A 19,950-nucleotide genomic window follows, 5' to 3' on the forward strand; every position below is an offset into this window, starting at 1 on the left:
CGGATGAGGGGAAGGTGGGAGGGATTCGAAAAGTGGGCGGGGGAGGGGGGGGGATAACGACCGCGTCACGCTCGTCGAATCCGCGAGAACGATGGCCGAAATCGAATTCGGAAACTCTATCGCTGCGTCGCGTCGCGTCGCTTCGGGTCGCGTCGGGTCGCGTCGCTCGGAAAAGCGGGCGCGAACCAACACAAAGAATAATAGAACCGGCCGGATAAAACGTAAACGTTAACAGAAATTGATGACCGTTCCTCGTCCACGCTACTATTTGTCCCGGCTTTTTTCCCACTGGTTTCCCGTGCTCCTTCGCCGGGACTCCACCTGCGCCGACTAGCAACACGTGTTACACTGCGCAAATATTTTTCCACCGACCCGTTTCGGCTTCCGCCTCGAAACGAGCCTCGGATCGCCAGAAACTTCATGATCAAATACCTCCCCACCCCTCCGCCCTCTCTATACAGGGTGTCACAGCTAACTTGACCACCTTGAATATCTCGCTTAGTGTTAGTAACAGAAAAAAACGTTACAGGACAATACTAACAATATTAACCTAACCGAAGGGGCAATATAATGATTCGGAAAAAACTTTCTTCAAGGTCATTTTTTTCTAGATATCAAGGTCATCAATTTTTTTTTAAATGGAACTATATATTTTTTTGCGCGATGTAACAGTAGGGTTAAAGACCTCTTCAATGACATATCATACAATGACCTTCGTATGACCCTGGGTATGAAAATCCAACTGAAAATCCACTTAAGAGTATTGTTTATGAACATGTTCCAACAACAGCCGAAGATATAAAGACGCGTATTAGAACTACATGTTCCAATATCAGCAATGAAACTATTAGAAGAGCCAGAGAATCATTTGTTTTCCGTATACAACAATGTATTGCAAACAATGGTCATCGTTTCGAACATTTATTGAAATAGACCAGTTCAATCAAACCAATTAGTGTGGTCAATTAAGCACTAATTAATACCTATAATGCTTTCTGGATTTCCCCTACCCAAGGTCACACCAAGGTCATTGTACAATATGTCATTGAAGAGGTCTTCACCCCTACTATTACCTCGCGATAAAAAAAAGTATAATATATAAAAATAAATTATAGAACATAAACATGAAACATATGTTTGTAATTATTTTCTTAACAAAATATATCTTATTATTTACTAAACGACTGTTTTAATACAAAAATATGTCTGACCCAAACCTCTCTTTAACACTCACATTTCGGTTGATTTTGACCCGCGGCCAAAAAACGTTACCGACCCCTGCTACATACCATATAAATATTGAATGGTTTCTTTTCAACACCCTGTATATGCACAGTTACAGGCTGTGTTGTATTATCAATAAACTCCAAGCAGAATGAACTCATCGTTCGTCGTCAAAAATGAATCAACATCGCATATCCATTTGATACTTAGTTTCAAGGGCCGGGCGAGTCCATTATGGTAATTACTTTTCGTTGAACACACGTATGCAGCTACTTTTCAAGCTCAATTCTCTGGAAAACAGACGTTCTCTGGGACGCGTTGTATTTCTGGTAGTATGCTAATACGTTTCGCCTCCTCGAGAAGGTTTCTAGATCCGAGAGCAATGAATTCGAATATCCACTATGCCGATGATGTAGAGGCGTTCTATTCGGTGCTACGAACGAGGATAACCCTTCACCCGTCGAGGGCTGCGGCCACTTAATTTTTATCCAACAGTAATGAGCAGTGGACATCGAGTGGACGCTCGCGGGCACGAATTAACCCGCTAATTTGGTTAAACTCGAAAAGTCGGAAGCCGTTGTAAACTCCGTAGTTTTAATTGTGGTGCAACGTTTCGTAAAATATTTCACATATGGAAATCCCCGTCGCGCGGAAAATGCCGTGTCGAAACACGGTTTTAACTCTCTCTCTCCCTCTCTCTCTCTCTCTTCCGGCTGATTTTTCCAATCGCGCGATTTAACGAATCCACAGATGCGACCGATATAATTCATTTCGCCTAGAAACGTCTGATCGGCGAAGTAATTTGTTCGATCCACGACAAGACGGATTACAGCGAGCTTTTCCAGAGGAGGCACGACAATTACGAAAGGAGGATCGTTATTTCCCAGGCCTGGCTCGCGACAGCTTTTCAGTAATTATGATCGCTGACAGGATCCCTCGGCCCGTTCGAAACAGCCTCGTTCGACGGACGTTCCGCGAATTTCGCCGCGGAAAAGCAAATAATAGGAATCCTATCGTCGAATTAATTAGTGACCACTTGCGCCGTGACAACAGACTGCGAGCATAAAATTGGTCGACCGGCGAAGTCACTGTCAACGAGCACGCCGTTCCAGTCTGCGGAAATTGCGCTGACTGATTACGGTGACGAGCCGCGGTCGGCGATATCGCTTGGACGTTCGAATCGATGACAAATCCTAGTGTAACTGAACGTTACGATCAACCAACCGTCAATGACGTATAGTTCCTGCTGGAATCAATCGAGCTCGGTACCCTCTGTTTCGTTCTTTGACGTTCTTCGATCAGCTTCGAGGATGTACGATCATTTTCTTGTTAACCGTTCGGATGAAAAGTATTCACTTTAAAACCAGGGACCATCACTGTTACAACCAACTTTTACCACTATAATCAATTTTTTATTCGTGATTTTTATCGTAGAAAGTTTTTAGAATATCTGTTATTTCTGGTCCGTATTTAAAACAGAGAAATGTCTGGTATCAATCTCTTTATTGATACTTCCTTTGGTCTATTTGAAGTTCTAATTTAACTTGCTTTGTTCTATTTGAAGTTCTAATTGAACTTCCTTTGTTCTAATTGAAGTCTAGGAGCTATTAGGATATTCAGGAAATTATTTCGATGATAATGAGACTACGAAGCTTTCGAAACCTTCAGTCAGAAGGGATTTATCAGCATTTCGATTAGATTAGAAACAACAGTGTACTTCGCGAGAATATATTCGTTACGGACGAGCATAAATCTTACTTTCGCAAACAGAATGTCAAGAATAAATCATCCCCTGCGGAAGCGAGATGGGGTTAATGGACCACTGACAAGAGACCTGTCGGTCGGAACGGGTGCGTGACATAGGCGTGTACAAATCTGCAGGTCTGGCATGCCTATGTCAAACACGTACGTGAGCATTACCCCCTCGCATTAGTTTACTGTTGCACATTGTACATCGGTATGCGGTGAAAAATTCTCATATTGCAATAAATATAAAAATAACAACGTACACCGATTGTGATATGTCATACAACATATCATTACTATTAGCCAAAATAAGGTTGACTAATGAAAATAAATAATACTGCATTTAAGGGGGTGTACCCATTCAGAGCAATCAGTATACGGTGAAAAATTCTCATATTGCAATAAATATAATAATAACAACGTACGCCGATTGTGATATGTCATATAACATTTTCTTCACCCTATGTTACTGTTGGCCAAAATAAGGTTGACTAATGAAAATAAATAATACTGCATTTAAGGGGGTGTACCCATTCAGAGCAATCGGTATACGGTGAAAAATTCTCATATTGCAATAAATATAAAAATAACAACGTACGCCGATTGTGATATGTCATACAACATTTTCTTCACCCTATGTTACTGTTGGCCAAAATAAGGTCGACTAATGAAAATAAATAATACTGCATTTAAGGGGGTGTACCCACTCAGAGCAATCAGTATACGGTGAAAAATTCTCATATTGCAATAAATATAATAATAACAACGTACGCCGATTGTGATATGTCATACATTTTTTTCACCCTATGTTACTGTTAGCCAAAATAAGGTCGACTAATGAAAATAATACTGCATTTAAGGGGGTGTACCCATTCAGAGCAATCAAGTTTTAGATAGTTTACGAGATTAAAAATGGTTAGGTGAATAGTGGATCAATCGTTTTAAATCTTTATTATTGTTGCATTAGAAATACAGCGTGTTATTCTAAACTACAGGTAAACTATACAAAATTTTGTATTAACAGGGTTTTGCTTTTAAGTTCAAGGGGTTTCAAGGGTGACGGAGGGAGGTTCTAGTTTTATTTTTCCTAGTTCTAGGGTCAACGTTTTAAACAGAATTAAAAGCGTTCCAAAACACTTTCGTTCTTTAAAAATGTTAACGAATTGAACTGCAACGGAGCTCACAGAGCCCAGGATCTTTTGGGAAAAGGACCCGAGATTTCTGAAACGGCAACTGTCCCGTATTAGACGTACGATATGCAAATCTCGAAGCGTCCATTTATCAGATCGAGTTACTCTATTTTTCAAGAGACTGCTCTTTCCGCGTCGAAATGTTTGGTCGCGTTGGTTTATGGACCCGACGATCTTAAAAGGGTGGCAGTCTTGCCAGCTTTACAACCCTGTCCTTGGGGCGCACTTGTCAACATCCGCGAAAAAGGTGACCCGGGAACTCGCCTAACCGAAATAAAACGAAACAAATCGAGGAACTTCACTCTACTCGCAAGAAACATAGAGGGAAACACGGGTCGGCTGGCAAAAAGTCCAAGTCCGAGGGAGCGCCACGAAAGAATGTCAATGAAGTTTCTGACCGCGGACGAACTTACTATTTCTGACACGAATCCAGAACACCGTCACAAATTATGCTGTTCTGGCATCTGGAACTTCGAATGAACTTCGTTTCGGCCGCGTATAGATACAATTTACAATATTACAGCAAATTCCAAAGTTTCGTGAATTACTTGTCAAGTAATCAATCCAGTGATATTTAGTTCTAATATTTCCACTTTTAGTACGAATTAAAAACTGCAGAACAATTCGTTCGTCATCGTCTCATTTATCACTGGGAAATTAGACTCGATGCAAGTAGACTCTGCAGCCTAAAAATCAGGAAACATAACTTAAACGATTAAAGAGAGAAGCATTTATAATGGAGTGACGCAGCAACCTCATCGTCTTGGAATTTTGAAAATAATCTCTTCTTCATTTTGAACATTCTTCGCGATCCAGACAAGGTAAAATGTACGCCCGGTTTAATTAGTGTTTACGGATAAGGGCGCAAGCTGAGGACAATGTAAAAAATATTGTCGTAGGCTGCACCATCGAAAGGGCCCGTACGGGCAAATTCTCTGCCCGCACGGGCGACAGCTGACTGCTGCAGAGCTATACCTCCTCGCTTAGCTGAATTATTCCGACAAATTGGAAAGTTATAAAGTCCACAGTGTTTACGGGCTCTGTAGGTCTGAGAGGTCGGAAAGTTCAAGACAGAAGTTTCACCGAGTTTAGAGTCCGGTCGATTCCGCGTAAATATTTAGAAGGTTCTTTCTATCTTCGCCGGGCATTCTACTCTAAAACTCGCTGTCTGATGTTTCCTCCGATGCGAGGCGCGGGTGTGCTCTACGGAGGGGCGAAACTGCCAATAAGGATTTTCTCAGGCGCCTTCTCGAATTGCTTCCCAAATCCCGATCGTTACGCGCGAAATACACTCGCGTTGTACGACGCTGCTACCCCCGAAGTAAATACCTAGGTTCGTTCGTCTTCGAAATCTAGCAATTTCGGACTTAACAATTCAATAACGCTTCCAGAACATTCACCTGATCCCTTCCAACCCCCCGCGTTTCTGACAATCCCGATCTGGCGCAAAAAGACACACTCGCAGTCTGTTCGCAGAATATTAACACGTTAAGTGCCAAAAATCAATCCCAGAGATTCTCACAAAATCAGTGTAATTTGATTAACGAAACCGAAACTAGACATTTAAAATGTATTATAGGGGATGCTGTCTTAACACTAGGTTTACGGGACCCGTCAAAATGGCGGGTTCTAATATTTTTAATTTACGATTATTGAGATTCTGAAGATCCATCTACGTGGAATTACTCAACAAACTTATTTCCTCAGGTATATATTATTGAAAAAACACATTCTTCTTACTTTTATAAAGTAATGTAAAATACTCACTTTTAACGCTCCCTAAACCTAGTGTTAACCCTTCTGAATTCTAGAGATCCTAATAAAATTCGGTTCATCCGGAATACGTCACAATAAATATGAATTTCTAAACCTAGTCAAAAATCGCTGTCAGTCATATGTGAACATTCGTCAATTTTTTTCTTTTTTGTTGTATTTTTCGAGCACGTCCGACAAGGTGTCGCTAACAAAAATGTTTCCAGGGACCAAAAGTAATGGTTATTCTAACATTTTCAACGATAAAAATCATTGATACAAAGTTGATTAATATTGAAATTTAAGAGAATCTATGCGGTGATGTGGAAAGCAGGCTGCACGAGCCACGTGACGTGGTTATGAACGGAAATGGCGACGAAGGTGACGGAAGACGCTTTCATTTGGAAATCTGTCGGGCCAGATAAAAAATGCTGACGACCGGGGTGGAATACTATTATTTTCCGTTATGTTTCTTTCTTTTCCATCGGATAGGCAAACGTATTGGAGCCAGCAATGGTCAAACGAGGAACGACATAGCCGGCAATCGATGCACGCCACCGTTCGGCCGGCGATCGATGAATACGGGCAACCGTCTCCCACGGAACGCGAACCAGAAACGAACGATGACAATAGGCCATGAATTCCGCCGGTCGATCTTGCAACACGCCGAATCTGCATTCCCATTTATATGGAAATTACAAAATCGCGCTTTTGTCCGATCAATTAGCAGCGATCGATCGGTACGAAGAGAGGATACACGTATACAGGGTGTCTCGTGTGCGGAACAGCCACTTGTGCGACACGCTGACCAAAATCTAAAACCTGAAACGTGGCCAAAACCTAAAATATGAACTTTCAGTTAGGTAAGTTTTAAGTATGGGCTTGGTTACTCTAAGAGTGTTTCTAAGTGGGGGTAAAGAACAAAAAGGTCGTTATTTTATACCTGACCAACAGTCATAGTCCGAACTTCGAGTTCATTAGACCATACCTTTTTAAGCTTGCGAAGCGCATTGCGAATTTCAAGTGCACAGTGTACAAATTCTGTTGAAACGTTTCGATTTTAATTGTGCATCACGGATGCTGTTTGTGGAGGTAGGTTGCATAGTTTTTAGTGCCAAATGTTTATTGTTAGCTGAGAACTATGTATGCAAGGAGAGAGTAAAAGTGAAGGCATCAATTTTTACGATTTAGAGTAAATGTTGCAAGTCTCGCACGGTCTAGCGCAAAAACTTGTTGGAGCTTCTGCTACATAGTATTATCTTGCAATTATAACAAAAATTAGCCGCTCCTAGGTGCCTCTGTGGTCGTAGCACTGTTTTTTGCAACGCAGAGTAGGTATTTCATGTGCTTTCCTTGCATTTCTTGTCAAACTGTGAGAGACATGCACTGAGTCTTTCTGTAAAATTTAAACAGATTTTGAATAGAATGTCAGTGTTTTTATAAAGAATCGTATATCCGAAATTTTTTTATATTTTTCAAACACGAACGCTGTTTTCATGCTGTTTTTATGGCTGTTGATTTGAAAACTTTTCAGCCGAATATCTCGAAAAGTATGAAAGATATGAAAAAAGTGTAAAACACGTGTCCAAGGCAGTATCAGTTTTTTATTTAGATGGCGTTTTCAAGGTCATTCGAAGGTCAACTTTGTTTTTTCAAAAGGAAACCTATATTTTTGATTATGGGATCTTATTGTACGTAAAAAGACCAGCAATTCTTCAATTCTTTCCTCTTTGGGAACCCTGAAGTGCGAATAGGATACCTACTTTATACAATACAAAGGGTAGAGTTTGCTATCCGGAGAATTAGTCTTTCCCCTCGTTCAGGTCAATATGAGACAGCGAATTTTATAATTTCAAGTTCAGATTCGTGATCAGCGACCCCAAAAACGGCCTAATACCGATTTTCAAGCAGAACCAATAATTTTCTAATAAGTTGTGAGGTTTTCACCACGTTTTGGCAATTTGGGACCACTGTGCGCCGGTGTAACAAGGCACCACTGATAACCACTGAGGGCCGAATCGTAAACATCTACATCCTGCCAGAATTGCATACCTTTTTCTGTTCTCTTGGAAAATTTTCATCCCCCGCAACAGGGTACTCGTGGACATCAAATTTTCCGCGGGACGATCTCATCGCAACGTGTAACAAAAGATCTCGACAGCAACAATCCGCGAAGATCTTATCTCGGCACGTGAACTTGTGAACCAGTCGAGATGAGTTAGCTCTTCGTGTTCCGCGATACTTTCTCCCGGATGTCTCCTCTTCTCGCTTATCAGGCGCATCGGTTAGCGTCAGAAAATCCCCCATAATTGTATCAAACGTGGCAAGCGTGTATGTGTAAAGCGAATTGAAGCGTGTCGTTCTGAATTTAAACATTCCAGATACAAAATCTGAATGCGCATAAAACAGAGTATCAGGTACGAATCGAGCAGGATGAAAACAAAAATAGTTACGGCTTTGAGGCCAACGGTAAATTTGCCCGTCACAGTTCTCTTATCAAAATGTATCTCGCCTTCCTTGCTCTTTCGCGCGATTCTTATCTAACCGTTCTCTCAAGGTTGCGATAGCATGATACAAGGTCATCTACCACCTAACTTGAAGCTTCAATGCCACCTCCTAGGACTTGAAACTGCACGATCATACGGAACTCCCACGTTCTTCTAGGAAGCGGAGAATCTACTTTCCGAGTCTGAATCATTTAAAAAGTTGAAAATGAACGTTAGCGAAACTCGGTGGTTGTAAAATAATAGAAATTAGAATAAGCGAAGACCACTTCGACAACGTCCTCCTTGCATACGAAATTACTTGAACTATCGAGCAATCAGAAATCGGAGATCTTCGAAGATCTCGGTTGAAGTTCATCGAAGGATAAAATCGCCAAGATGGCCTAACAATACCTGATCGACCACTAAATAAAAGCTCGAAGATTCTTCAAGGAAACATATCTTGTCTATTTAATTTAAAAATAGAATCGGTCCGCATGGACAACGAGACTCGACAATCGCAAGACAATGCTAAATAAATTAGGCAGTGACAGCTAGGATGTGAATTGGATTAAAATATACACAGAGTTTCAGTACACTATACCACATTATACCAGGTTCTAATAACATGGAGATGAAAGTGTTTTTCAGGAGCATTAAAACTATAAAAAAAAATCTTCTTGCACAAGCATGCACTTCATACTTTTTTTTTACAACTTTCGAGACATTGAAATTTAAATTAGATAATACTATAATATTCGTCTCGCTATTTTTGAATTCCGAACCTTGTCTCCTAAAGGATTTTCGAGTTTTCTAGTGGCTAAACCAAAAAAAATGTTTCGAATAAAATTTAATCGACAGTCGCCTACAAACCCCGAGAGAAAAAAATTCCAAAACATTTTTTTCCAATAAAAAACCATAGTCACCTTCATTTTTTAATTGCCACCATGTATCTTTTATTACATATTGTTGTAGCTGACGTCAATACGAATCCAATAACCTATTTTACTATGGCTTTAAGTCTCAAAATAACGCTGAAACAATTTTATCCGCCTAACAAATTGTAAACTATTATATCTAATAATTTCCATGGTCAGTTGTGTTATACCCTTTGATGAGTATATTTCGCACAGAGTGTATTAAATAAACAAATTTTTCTTCGACGAGTTTGCTGTCCCCAGATATCGGACAGTAAAAATCACAGTCGTGCTTGCTCCTTTTCCTGCTGCTAATTATCAATTCGGTATCAGTGATTAAAAGCTGCACCCAAGCCCTACGATTAGCCCAATCAATTTCACGCCAGGTCGTGAACATCAAGGTCCCATTATTCACTATTCCTATTCACTATTCGCTCGCATCGGGTAAACGGGCTCGGACGGGCATCAGGTGCGAAATGTATGTTCTCGCGTGTACGCGTTAAAGGCTCGCATTCCTCGTTTACATTAATTATCAGTTCGCTAAAAAGCCCGTTGTGCCGCCGTTTAACATGGCCGGCGCGTATTCCGCGTGTGATTAATTGATCGCGGGCGCAACAAAGTCCGATTGAATCGGCTGCTAGCGAATGACAGCGGACGCTGACAATATGTGGAAGCGAGATCGCAACGAAGAAACGGAACGCGCCTAACCGACGGAGACACGATTCGAAATTCAGACGAACGAGGAAACAGATACACGCCCGCTAACAATTGATTGCGGTAATCGAAACGGACTCCGGTGTCGTGGACTGAACCAACAACGCCGCGACCTGAGTGCATTGTGCAAACAGCGACGAAAGTTGCAGCTCCTTGTTGCAAAGGCAAGGACCAGCTTGCCACAGGACCTGAAAATTGTTGAAACTTCAACGTAGATCAGGAGTTGCTAACGAGTAGATTAAATATCCACGGCCCTCGGACCAGAATGCAGTCACGTAGAATTTTGGAATCGCGGCAGCAGGCGAATTTCCAGCACCGGGCGTGACAAATCTTTTCAAAATACATCAAATTGTACGAAACGAAATGAAAAGAAACAAAGTTGTCGAAAGGGAATCGTTTTATCATTTCAAACACCGTGAGAGACCTAGTCGAGATTCGAACCGCCTGAAATCCTTTGTCGCAAAAATAACACGTCGAACTTGTTTCAGTCGAATATCAAAGAGACATTAACCCCTTGGCATACAAATTAAATGGAGAGATCCTGCAGCCTTTACCTAAGCTTATCGGCAATATTTATCGTTAACCCCTTGCCGTACCTTTTAGCTCGGAAGAATTCGGGCCCAAGCGCCAATTCATATTTTATTCGAACTTTTGAATACGAGTCATACTCGTGATATTTATGTTTGACGCGATATTACGGCTGCGAACCTGACTCGCAATGTTAATGTTTACGTTCGGTCCGAAATTCTCATGACGAGCCAGACTTGTCAAAGTACGGTAAAGGGTTAATGGGAAAATCTGTAACAATATAAAGTACTTGTTAAAACACTTCTACAGGTGAAATTGCGGACGTGGTCGTTCTCGAATCCGAATTGATAGAATAACGCATATTAAATACGTGACACATAGTTCACTGGAACTTATAGAGAGTATAGTAAAAGACGCTAAACACGACCTCGTAGGTTTGCAGAATTTTTCTAATGCCTTCGAAAAATGAGGTTCGGTAATTTCGTCGTAGTTCGGCCGTGGGGAAAAAATGTGGAAGCAGCATGGAAGGAACGAAATGATTATCTCCGTGTTACGTGGGCCCATCGGCCAGTCGAATCTAATCTAGCGGAGTTTATCCGCGTATCAACGATCTAACGAACGAGCGGCGCACGTTTTCGTTTCGTCGCGGCTCGAAAACGTGAGGCACCTGCACGGCTCGATAATCCGGATACGTCGCGAGAGACAGAATACGGGATGGAGAGAGAAAAAGCAAAAGCGAGGGCAAAGGGTAAAAAAAAAAAAGAAGAAAGAGGGAACGCTGCCGCTCAGTTACTCAACTAATTAGCCAATTTCCTTGCGCCACGTTTCGCGAGGGCCCCACGTGACTGCTCCCCGCGCGTCGGATGTAAACGGATAATCCTCCAGACGGAAAAACTCGAAACCGCTTCCACTTTATCAGTTACTTATGCAAATTTGCCCACCGAACGCAGCTATGTACAGGGTGTCGAAAAATTATATGTCACGGCCACCATAGCGTGATTCTACACCTACGATTCGGTGGAAATTGACATAAAAAAACTCCCCACAAAATTGACCTTGACCTTGAAAATCAAGTTTGTGAAAGAAACCATGGGTCGCATCTCAACCGTTCTCTTAAGAAATGATGTTGCACTTCTTATAATTTTGTTGCAGCTTCTTTATTTGTAAATTTTTTACATCCAGCGCCAATATATAAGTAAATAGCGTACTATCATACAGCGGGTGCCATCGGTAAACTATCTCGTTGGGTATGAAATTATCATAATCATGATACTCCTATTTCCCTAACTACAGAATGAAAGAAAGAAGCTGCAAAAATTATAAGAAATGCAACATCATTTTTTAAGTGAACGGTTGAGATGCGACCCATGGTTTCTTTCACAAAGTTGATCCTTATGACCAGTAGAATACGATTAAAAAAAAATTTTTATTTTTTTTTACCTTGATTTTCAAGGTTGAGGTCAATTTTGCGGGGAGTTTTTTTATGTCAATTTCCACCAAATCGTAGGTGTAGAATCACGCTATGGTGGCCGTGACATATAATTTTTTGACACTCTGTACATCTAGAGCGCGGCCCAGCCGGCGTTCGGCGTTATTTCTATCGGAGACCATAAAGGCTATAGCAAAACCGCGAAATTTCTTGCGTTCGAACGGAAAGAAATATTATTTGGTGTGCGTATACAATAAGTACGGTGCCTGTCTATTCAATCGATCGCAACTTTGGTTTGAATTATACTTTCTTCCCGCTCCTGGTGGCATTTCGAAGTGCCGATCTTCAGGTTCGAAAAGATCATCTTAAAAAAGTTCGGTAACGTTCAAACGCTTGGTCGTTGGATCGCTCGTAAATGGAAAAAGCAAAGAAAAAAGGGAAGATTGATGTAGCTGCAGGTTTTGCATTCTCGGTTTGGAAGGAAAAGTTTCTTGCACAAAATCATAACGTGCGACGAAAATAGGTTCGATGACAACGTAAAACGAAGAAAATCATGGGTTAGACACGGAGAACCTTGCAAGTCTATCATTACTGTGTGTGTGCAAGGTGAACGTTAAAAAGATGTTAATTCACAACAATTGCTAACGTCAAGATTTTAGCAAGGAACCAACAATAAGTTATTCGAAAATTTTCTGTGATAAAAGTCATTAATAACAAGTTGATCATTGTTCAAATTTGAGATAGTCTACACAAAATATAAAGAGAAAAATTCGAAGAACAAAATAATTATAAAATATCCATTTTTATACTTTTTGGTTACGAGTAACGAAATGAACTGTATCGAAATGAACTTCTCTCAATGGTAACTGTTATTAGCGATCGAAATAAATTTCTCTCATTGGTAACTGTTATAAGTGATCGAAATGAATTTCTCTCGACGATAACATTTACCAACAAGAGAAAACGTTTTACATACAATCCTTATTTGTAACCAATATGATTTTAGTCGATAAAATACTTGTTATTCAAACAATTATGATCCCTGTTTTTAACTATTCGTTCATGATACGACCTGTTTCAACGAGCAGATTATTTTCCGCGATACTATGCGCATTATAGGAGGATTGTCTGTAATAGTGTCTTTTCAGAAACCGGCAAAAATAAAACTCAACTAATACTCTGTGGCTCAATATCAATGTATTATCTTCGTGAACAAAGCGTTTTCCACCAGCCTGGAAAAAAGAGTGTCCCTGCTGCCACTCAGTGAACCATAAATAATTATAGCTTGTTTCCTTTTTAAGGTAGACCATCGACGACGTACCGTGACTCTCTTGAGACAGTATTGAAATTCTAAAACGGCTTTCTTCCTCGACAGATGATTTTTCTAGAGCGATACAATCCTTGAAACACAGAAAACAAATTCAGACGTAGCATCGCATAATTTTTCGGCAAACAAGCTCCGCGCAGAAACTGTCCGAGACCGTATCGCTTAATTGCTGCTCGAAACAAACGTTCCTCGGAGACCAGGATCCTTCTCGAGCACATTGGTACAGGGCCGTACAACATCTGCCGCCTGCGATTATTACGTTCGATTACTCAAACCCTCGGGAACTCTCGCAGTCACCTAATATTTCTCCTCGCAGGCTTCCGATTGCCCCGGCAGACGCGGCAGAAAATTAGGCGTGTTTGCCGAAATTTCTATTCCTTTGTGGTCCTCCCGCGCCTCCGCAAACGACGCTAATTCAAGGTCAAAGAGAGCCGAATTAACGCTATGAAGCAAAGCTACAGTGATAAATTTTTAAAAGTGGGGCAAAAATTAGTACAACTCGAAAATTTAACTCATTCGCCTTATAATAGAATCGAACACACCTGTCAATCTTCGCAGATGTATGTACAGAGATTTCTCTGTATATGTCGCCAACGCCTGGGCGATAAACGTCGCGAGATTATCCCCACTACAGCAAGTGGGGGTACCGCGAAGCTCGAGAGGCCAAGGAATGCAAACATAACACAGCTAGGGTATGTCTCCTGGACGAGAGACGACGCTGGCAAAACCCGTGTTCTTGACATATATCGAGAACAAATAATTCTTTTACTACTCAGAGAAAGCCATATTTTCTGTTTCTTAAACAATTTCGAGCACATCCAGCTCGGCAGAAGAGAAACGAGATTGTTAAGATATAAATAATTTCTAACCATTTGAACTTTCTTAGTTACGAATAAAATGCAATCGAGGAGAAAAGCTTATCAGGCACGCGTATTAGATCTTAACACTAGATTCGCGGGACCCGTCAAAATGGCGGGTTTTATGTTCTTCAATTTACAATTATTGGGACTGTAAAAATGCATTTATAGGAAATTTATTTAACACGTTTATTCCTTGGAACAAATATTATAGTAAAAGCCTGCTAAAAATCATATATTCTTGGTATTTTTATAAAATAATCCAAACTGGCCACTTTTAGTGCTCCGTAAATCTAGTGTTAATGAATAAAGTCCTAAAACAATTTTGTTTTTTGTTATTTTTGTCCCAGTTTTCGTGCTTATCGACCACTGTGGCGTCCGTGTGTCTGTGATCCGGGGACGCGGTTCGAAGGGGCCGAAAGATCAATAGAAAACATCGGCAATCGGTATCGGCGATTCATGGACCGGACCGAACCGGACCGGATCGGATCGGATCGAAAAAGCGGGAACGAGCGTTGGTAACCCGGTGCAACCGTGACGGCCGACATTAATCGTTGCCACGTGCTACGTATTTGTCTTCCGGAGTTCGGGAACAAGCCGCGTTTGCCCACGTCCGTTCGTTCGCCGGCTCGTCCGAGCTTTCAGGCCAATTTCAGTGAAATCTTAACGAGATTCGTCGGTCGTTACCCGCGGAAAAAGCATTTCAAAAGGACGTGATCGATGGGCGCTCTAACAGCCGCGTATAAATAGATCACGCGGCGGGAAACGCCTCGAAATGATATTGCTCGGACCTCGGACACGTACGTTTCTCGCGAAATTTTTTCGACCCTTCCCGTACGGCCAAGGAACTTTCGCAATTCCCCCCCCCCCCCCCCCCGGTAACCACATTTCGAGAATCGTTACGTCGGGGTTATGTAAGTGTAGCACGTAGCCAGTTTCTGGGCGGAAAGCATCGATATTTGCTCGAAGACTTTATGGCTTTCGAAGTTTTTTCTGAAAGTTCGAGTAGGTACACGTAGGTACACGAATCATCCTTTTCGAGGAAATACAACATTTTTGGGGCCACCCTGTACATAACGAACGACAAAGAGATTCGCTATAACCATAAAATAAATCATAGCGCAAGGGGTTGACGTTTTCTTGACACTTCCGCAGCCATTCCATTCAATTACTTTAATAAACGCACAATGCCGTCTGCGTTTAATGAACGGGCAAATTGTTGCCCCGACTATCATGTTCAGAACTTTGTTCGTACATTTCTTCAGGGGAAGTGTATCACAGTATACGCATAGAAGGGGGAGAAGGTCATCGAGGTGTCTCTTTGAGTTCGTTGTGCAATACGCAGCATTAAGATTCCTCAAAATGACGAAGTTATGTTAATGTCGAGTCCCAACCAGTTGAAGCAAATGTCGATGCATAATGCAACCGACACGAGACTACAGCGACTGCTGAGGCTCCCTGTGTGACTCTGACGCCAACGATCCTCTGTAAAAAAGAAAAGACCGCTTATGTATGAACAAGCGCACTTGGTTCGATACTTCATTCTCAGAGTCGAGTATAACCATCGCACTGCCACGCCGACCCTTACACCTCGAAGGTACTTCAATCCCTATCTTTATATTCGCGTACTCGGATGCCCGCTTCAAACTTTTCGAATTTTCGAACTTTCTCCGTGCCTCGAACAATTTTTCATTGTTTTACGTCCGTGGCGTCACATCGGCATTCAAATATCAATTTCATGAAAACCTTCCATTTTCCTGGAACATTTGATTCCTTATATTATATATATTTATATACTATATACATTTTATTATGTATATTTTTCAGAAGGGAGAATTATAAAGTATGCTGAACACGTATTGAGCGTGTCTAAAAATTTTCAATTTTTACATTGAATCAAATTTATAGGAAAAAGAATTCTGTTTGTGGAACATACTGTACGCATCACCGTTGTGACGAGAATTAACACTACGGAGCATTAAAAATGACTATTTTACATTACTTTATAAAAATAACATGAATGTATCCAAAGAAATCAATTTGTTAAATAACTGCTCATGGATGCATTTCTACAATCTCAATATTCGCAATTCAAAAATACTAGAATCCGTCATTTTGACGGGTCCCGTAAATCTAGTGTTAAATATGCGATTCATCTATGCGCGTGTCTTCTGCAATTATCGTTGCACCGGTGGACACTTATTCGAGTCATCGAAGGTGAAGAAACATGAATAAGGGCCCGGTCTTCCTAGATTGGCGATAAGGTAGAGTGACTACATTACCGTCAAAAAATGGTTTCACGTGCCTCAAGTTTTCGTCCCTATATAAGAATATTTTGTCGCTGGTAAAGGGCTCGTTCGAAAGACGAAGGTTCAATCTAGCGCGCGCTGGTCAGGAGCTGCCGAGATTATGCAGATATTCGGTAACATAAGCGTTAGAGGTAGGCCAAAAATTGACGATGCGCATGCCGTGGAATCCGAGCATTTTTCTGCCATTGGATGAGTTTTCTGGATGAAATCGAGAACAGCGATAGAAAATATCTCCAGCTACAAATTGAGCTATATTTTGTCTTGATTCTCTGCGAAATAAAGCCGGAAAACTTGAAGCACGTTTCTGCCGTCGGAATTCATAATATCGATAATACAAAAATTGTGACAAGTTTAGTCAGGGACTTAAGACCCGTCGGATCTTAAGTCTGAGTCTGAAGGCAGTGAGTGGAAATTATTAATCAAAAAGTCACGTGACTATGCCGAGCCCTCGAATGATGGAGTGTCTCCGGGTGTTTCGATACTCGTTCGGGACATCTCGAAGAACAAGGAACGGAGCGGCGATCGCCGAAGACAGCAATTGCATATTCGAGTGTGCTCTTTCGATCGATCGACGGTTAAGTATTGGCGAAGATACGCTCTCGTCGAGCGAAATTGTGGAAAGAAGACAGACTTTTTTGGCTCGTTAGGTGTGCACGGCCTCTTAACGACCTTCCCACGCGGGAACCGTTTACGTAAGAACGTTGATAAGCGTGTTTTCCTACGTGGCGTCCGGCGGCTACCTATCCCGTGTTGATAATAATCCCCGGAGAAATAGGAACAATATCGGAAACGAGATACGTCGTCGCGTGAATACCGTTTCTCCGGCGCCGAACACACCGTGCTAACCGCATGATTGAATGCTATATTATAAAAGCATGACCGTAAACTCTCGGCCCCGGACATTTGCATATTTTTCATACGATTATACAACAACGTGGCTGCTGCGCCATTCTCGGACGAGTCCTCGGGAGAGACCGATTAATTAATAAAACACGACGATGCTCCAAAAGAAGAAAAAACAATCTGCAAACAAGACTGCGAGGATTTCTTTCCGCGCGATGTATGCGGATAATGATGAAATCATTGAGCAAACGTTGGACGTTAATTTCGCTGTGTAATTACATACGCGGCTGTGTAACATTTACTATCGCCGTTTGTAACGTAACACGATTGCCGTCGAATATTACCCACAATCAGACGTGTAATACGCGAAATGAGAATCGGGATTCGGCACATGGAGCAATTCTGCGGAGAATTCGAGTTATTATTGTTAGTGACGATGGGATGCAGTGCAATAGTAGCGAGACATTCCTTTCCCCAATATGCACTTTGATTCCACGTTAATGCGAACACTGTGTCGGTGTTTTTCTAACATTCAGGCGTCGTATCTTTTTTCGTTTTTAAGAAAAACAGTGCAAGTATTTTCAAGCATATAGCTCAGAGAATGACAACTAAATGACGAATAAAGTATGCATTTGAACTTGCGAATAACATTTATATCGTAACACTAAGTAATATAGTAAAATGTGTTATCACTCTCAGGTAGAATACGTCAATATACACTATAATTGTTAGTTGGAAATTTACGACAGAGCTTTACTTCACTGTACTAGTGTTTTATTTGTGTTTTGTATTGATAATGTAATAACAGTACATACATATAATTGACAAATATATAATATACACCCGCACAAATAAAAATATAACATCGACCTACTATTTCAGTTAAACTGGAGATTTTTCCATATCTGAAGGCCACCGAAATGAACATTCGACTAAGCCAATATAAATTAAATATATCTGCATGCAGCAAAAATATTCATTTAAATATTCGCAGTTTAATTATAGTGCAATATAGATCTATACCAGTGTAGAGTTCACACCGGTGATGTTTCAATGATAAAAACAAAACGAACGTGTGACTGTGTAAAGAATGTGCTATAGCCCGCTTTTTCAAAGATACTCGACGTGCATAGCGACAGTCATAATAATTGTCCACCCCACTTGTGCTCACCACATGTTATGAACTTAGAGTGTCTGTAGTACGGTGGACAGCTATCACGATCAACATTATACCGTCGGTCTCATTTCCAAAAAAAAAAACCGGCTACTGTAGAATATTTTTTACTGTTGCTATAAACGCTGTTCCTAGATCCATAATTTTCTATCGCTACAGTCTCAGTAAAACACCCTACGAATCCATGAAATTAAATAAATTCCCATTACCCCGAATCCGATCTATCAAATATTAACACTAGATTCACGGGAGCCGTCAAAATGACGGATTCTAATATTTTTAAATTGCGAATATTCAGATTGTAAGAATGCATCCATTTAACAAATTGATTTCTTCGGGTACATATTATTAAAAAAAGTGGCTACAAACTTTGATAGATACATTCATGTTATTTTCATAAAGTAATGTGAAATACTCATTTTTAGTGCTCCGTAAACCTAGTGTTAATATCAGTGTTTTACGAACACGCGTTCTACAAAACGTAGCTTCAGTCATTCAATTAGAAATATCCACTGGTTCGCGAGCTTTCCAATTCTGAGTCGGCAATTAATAAAACAAGAAACGAGGCTGCCTCGAAGAGCAACATTACTTTCACTGAAACCGATCGGTATTGACACACCGCATCGTGCAAAACTCCGAACAAACGGGGGAATTCTTTTTCGGAGCGAATCCGTGCATACTGACGAAGTATTAATGGCAAAGCAGGCGACCAGTGATAAAAACGGAGTATACACGTTATTAGCTATAAACGCGTTAGAGCTGGTCGACGTGTGTTGAAAATCGTTCGTGGCGTAAGGGGAAGTGGAAGGGAAGGGAGGGGAGGGGAGGGGAACCCGTGCAAGGACGAGGCCGCGTATCCGTAAAACGTGTCGCGATGTGGTCGGGACGAGTTTAGCGGTTAAAGTTGACTAGAATCGTGCGGGAAACAATGGTGAACGTTCGAGATCCGTCTCGTACAGTATCCCGTTCGATAACCGATAAATAAACCGGTAATCGTCGGCGGTGTCGAGAACGCGTGGACCGACGGATGTTTGACAGTTCAAATTGACAGATTTAGGCCGATGCACCGAAATCGGCGGGAATGCCCGTGAAACGCAGGACCGGCTCTGCGATCGTGTACAGAAATGTTTAGGGTTGCTCACCAGGTGAAGCACGGTGTTGACAACCTCCCGATTCGACACCTGTCCGACTTCGATCAGCCCGATCAGCACGGCGAATTTCAGGCTGTCGTTCATCGCCATCGCCACCACCTCCTCGGGCCGTTTAATGTCACTGAACGGTGGACTCTTCATGTCCGCCATCGCGACGGTACTCGTACGCTGGCAACACGTTCACCCCGCGAGGAGAATCTACGATAGTTTACACGAAGATCGTCTTATGCGCGAGAGCTTTTCCCCGTCACATGATAATACAACACAAATTGATCTGCCATGTTAGAAAGTAGACACTGTTATGAG

The 19,950-nt window shown here is 41.4% G+C and overlaps 1 protein-coding gene across 8 annotated transcripts in view; it reads right to left on the reverse strand.

Annotated features, from left to right (window-relative positions):
• The window catches only part of Rg (A kinase anchor protein rugose), a 624,229-nt gene extending 604,279 nt beyond the window's left edge, over positions 1-19,950 (reverse strand). For 5 of the 8 annotated variants that reach the window (XM_076790889.1, XM_076790892.1, XM_076790887.1 and 2 more), the window contains exon 1: positions 19,636-19,950. In XM_076790889.1, coding sequence (XP_076647004.1) covers positions 19,636-19,794 — 159 coding nt within the window. In that variant the 5' untranslated portion in view covers positions 19,795-19,950. The remainder of the gene's footprint in view (positions 1-19,635) is intronic. The other 3 variants (XM_076790894.1, XM_076790891.1, XM_076790890.1) reach the window with 1 other exon arrangement.

Source organism: Halictus rubicundus, chromosome 7 (genome assembly GCF_050948215.1).
Source record: "Halictus rubicundus isolate RS-2024b chromosome 7, iyHalRubi1_principal, whole genome shotgun sequence".
Classification (NCBI taxonomy): domain Eukaryota; kingdom Metazoa; phylum Arthropoda; class Insecta; order Hymenoptera; family Halictidae; genus Halictus; species Halictus rubicundus.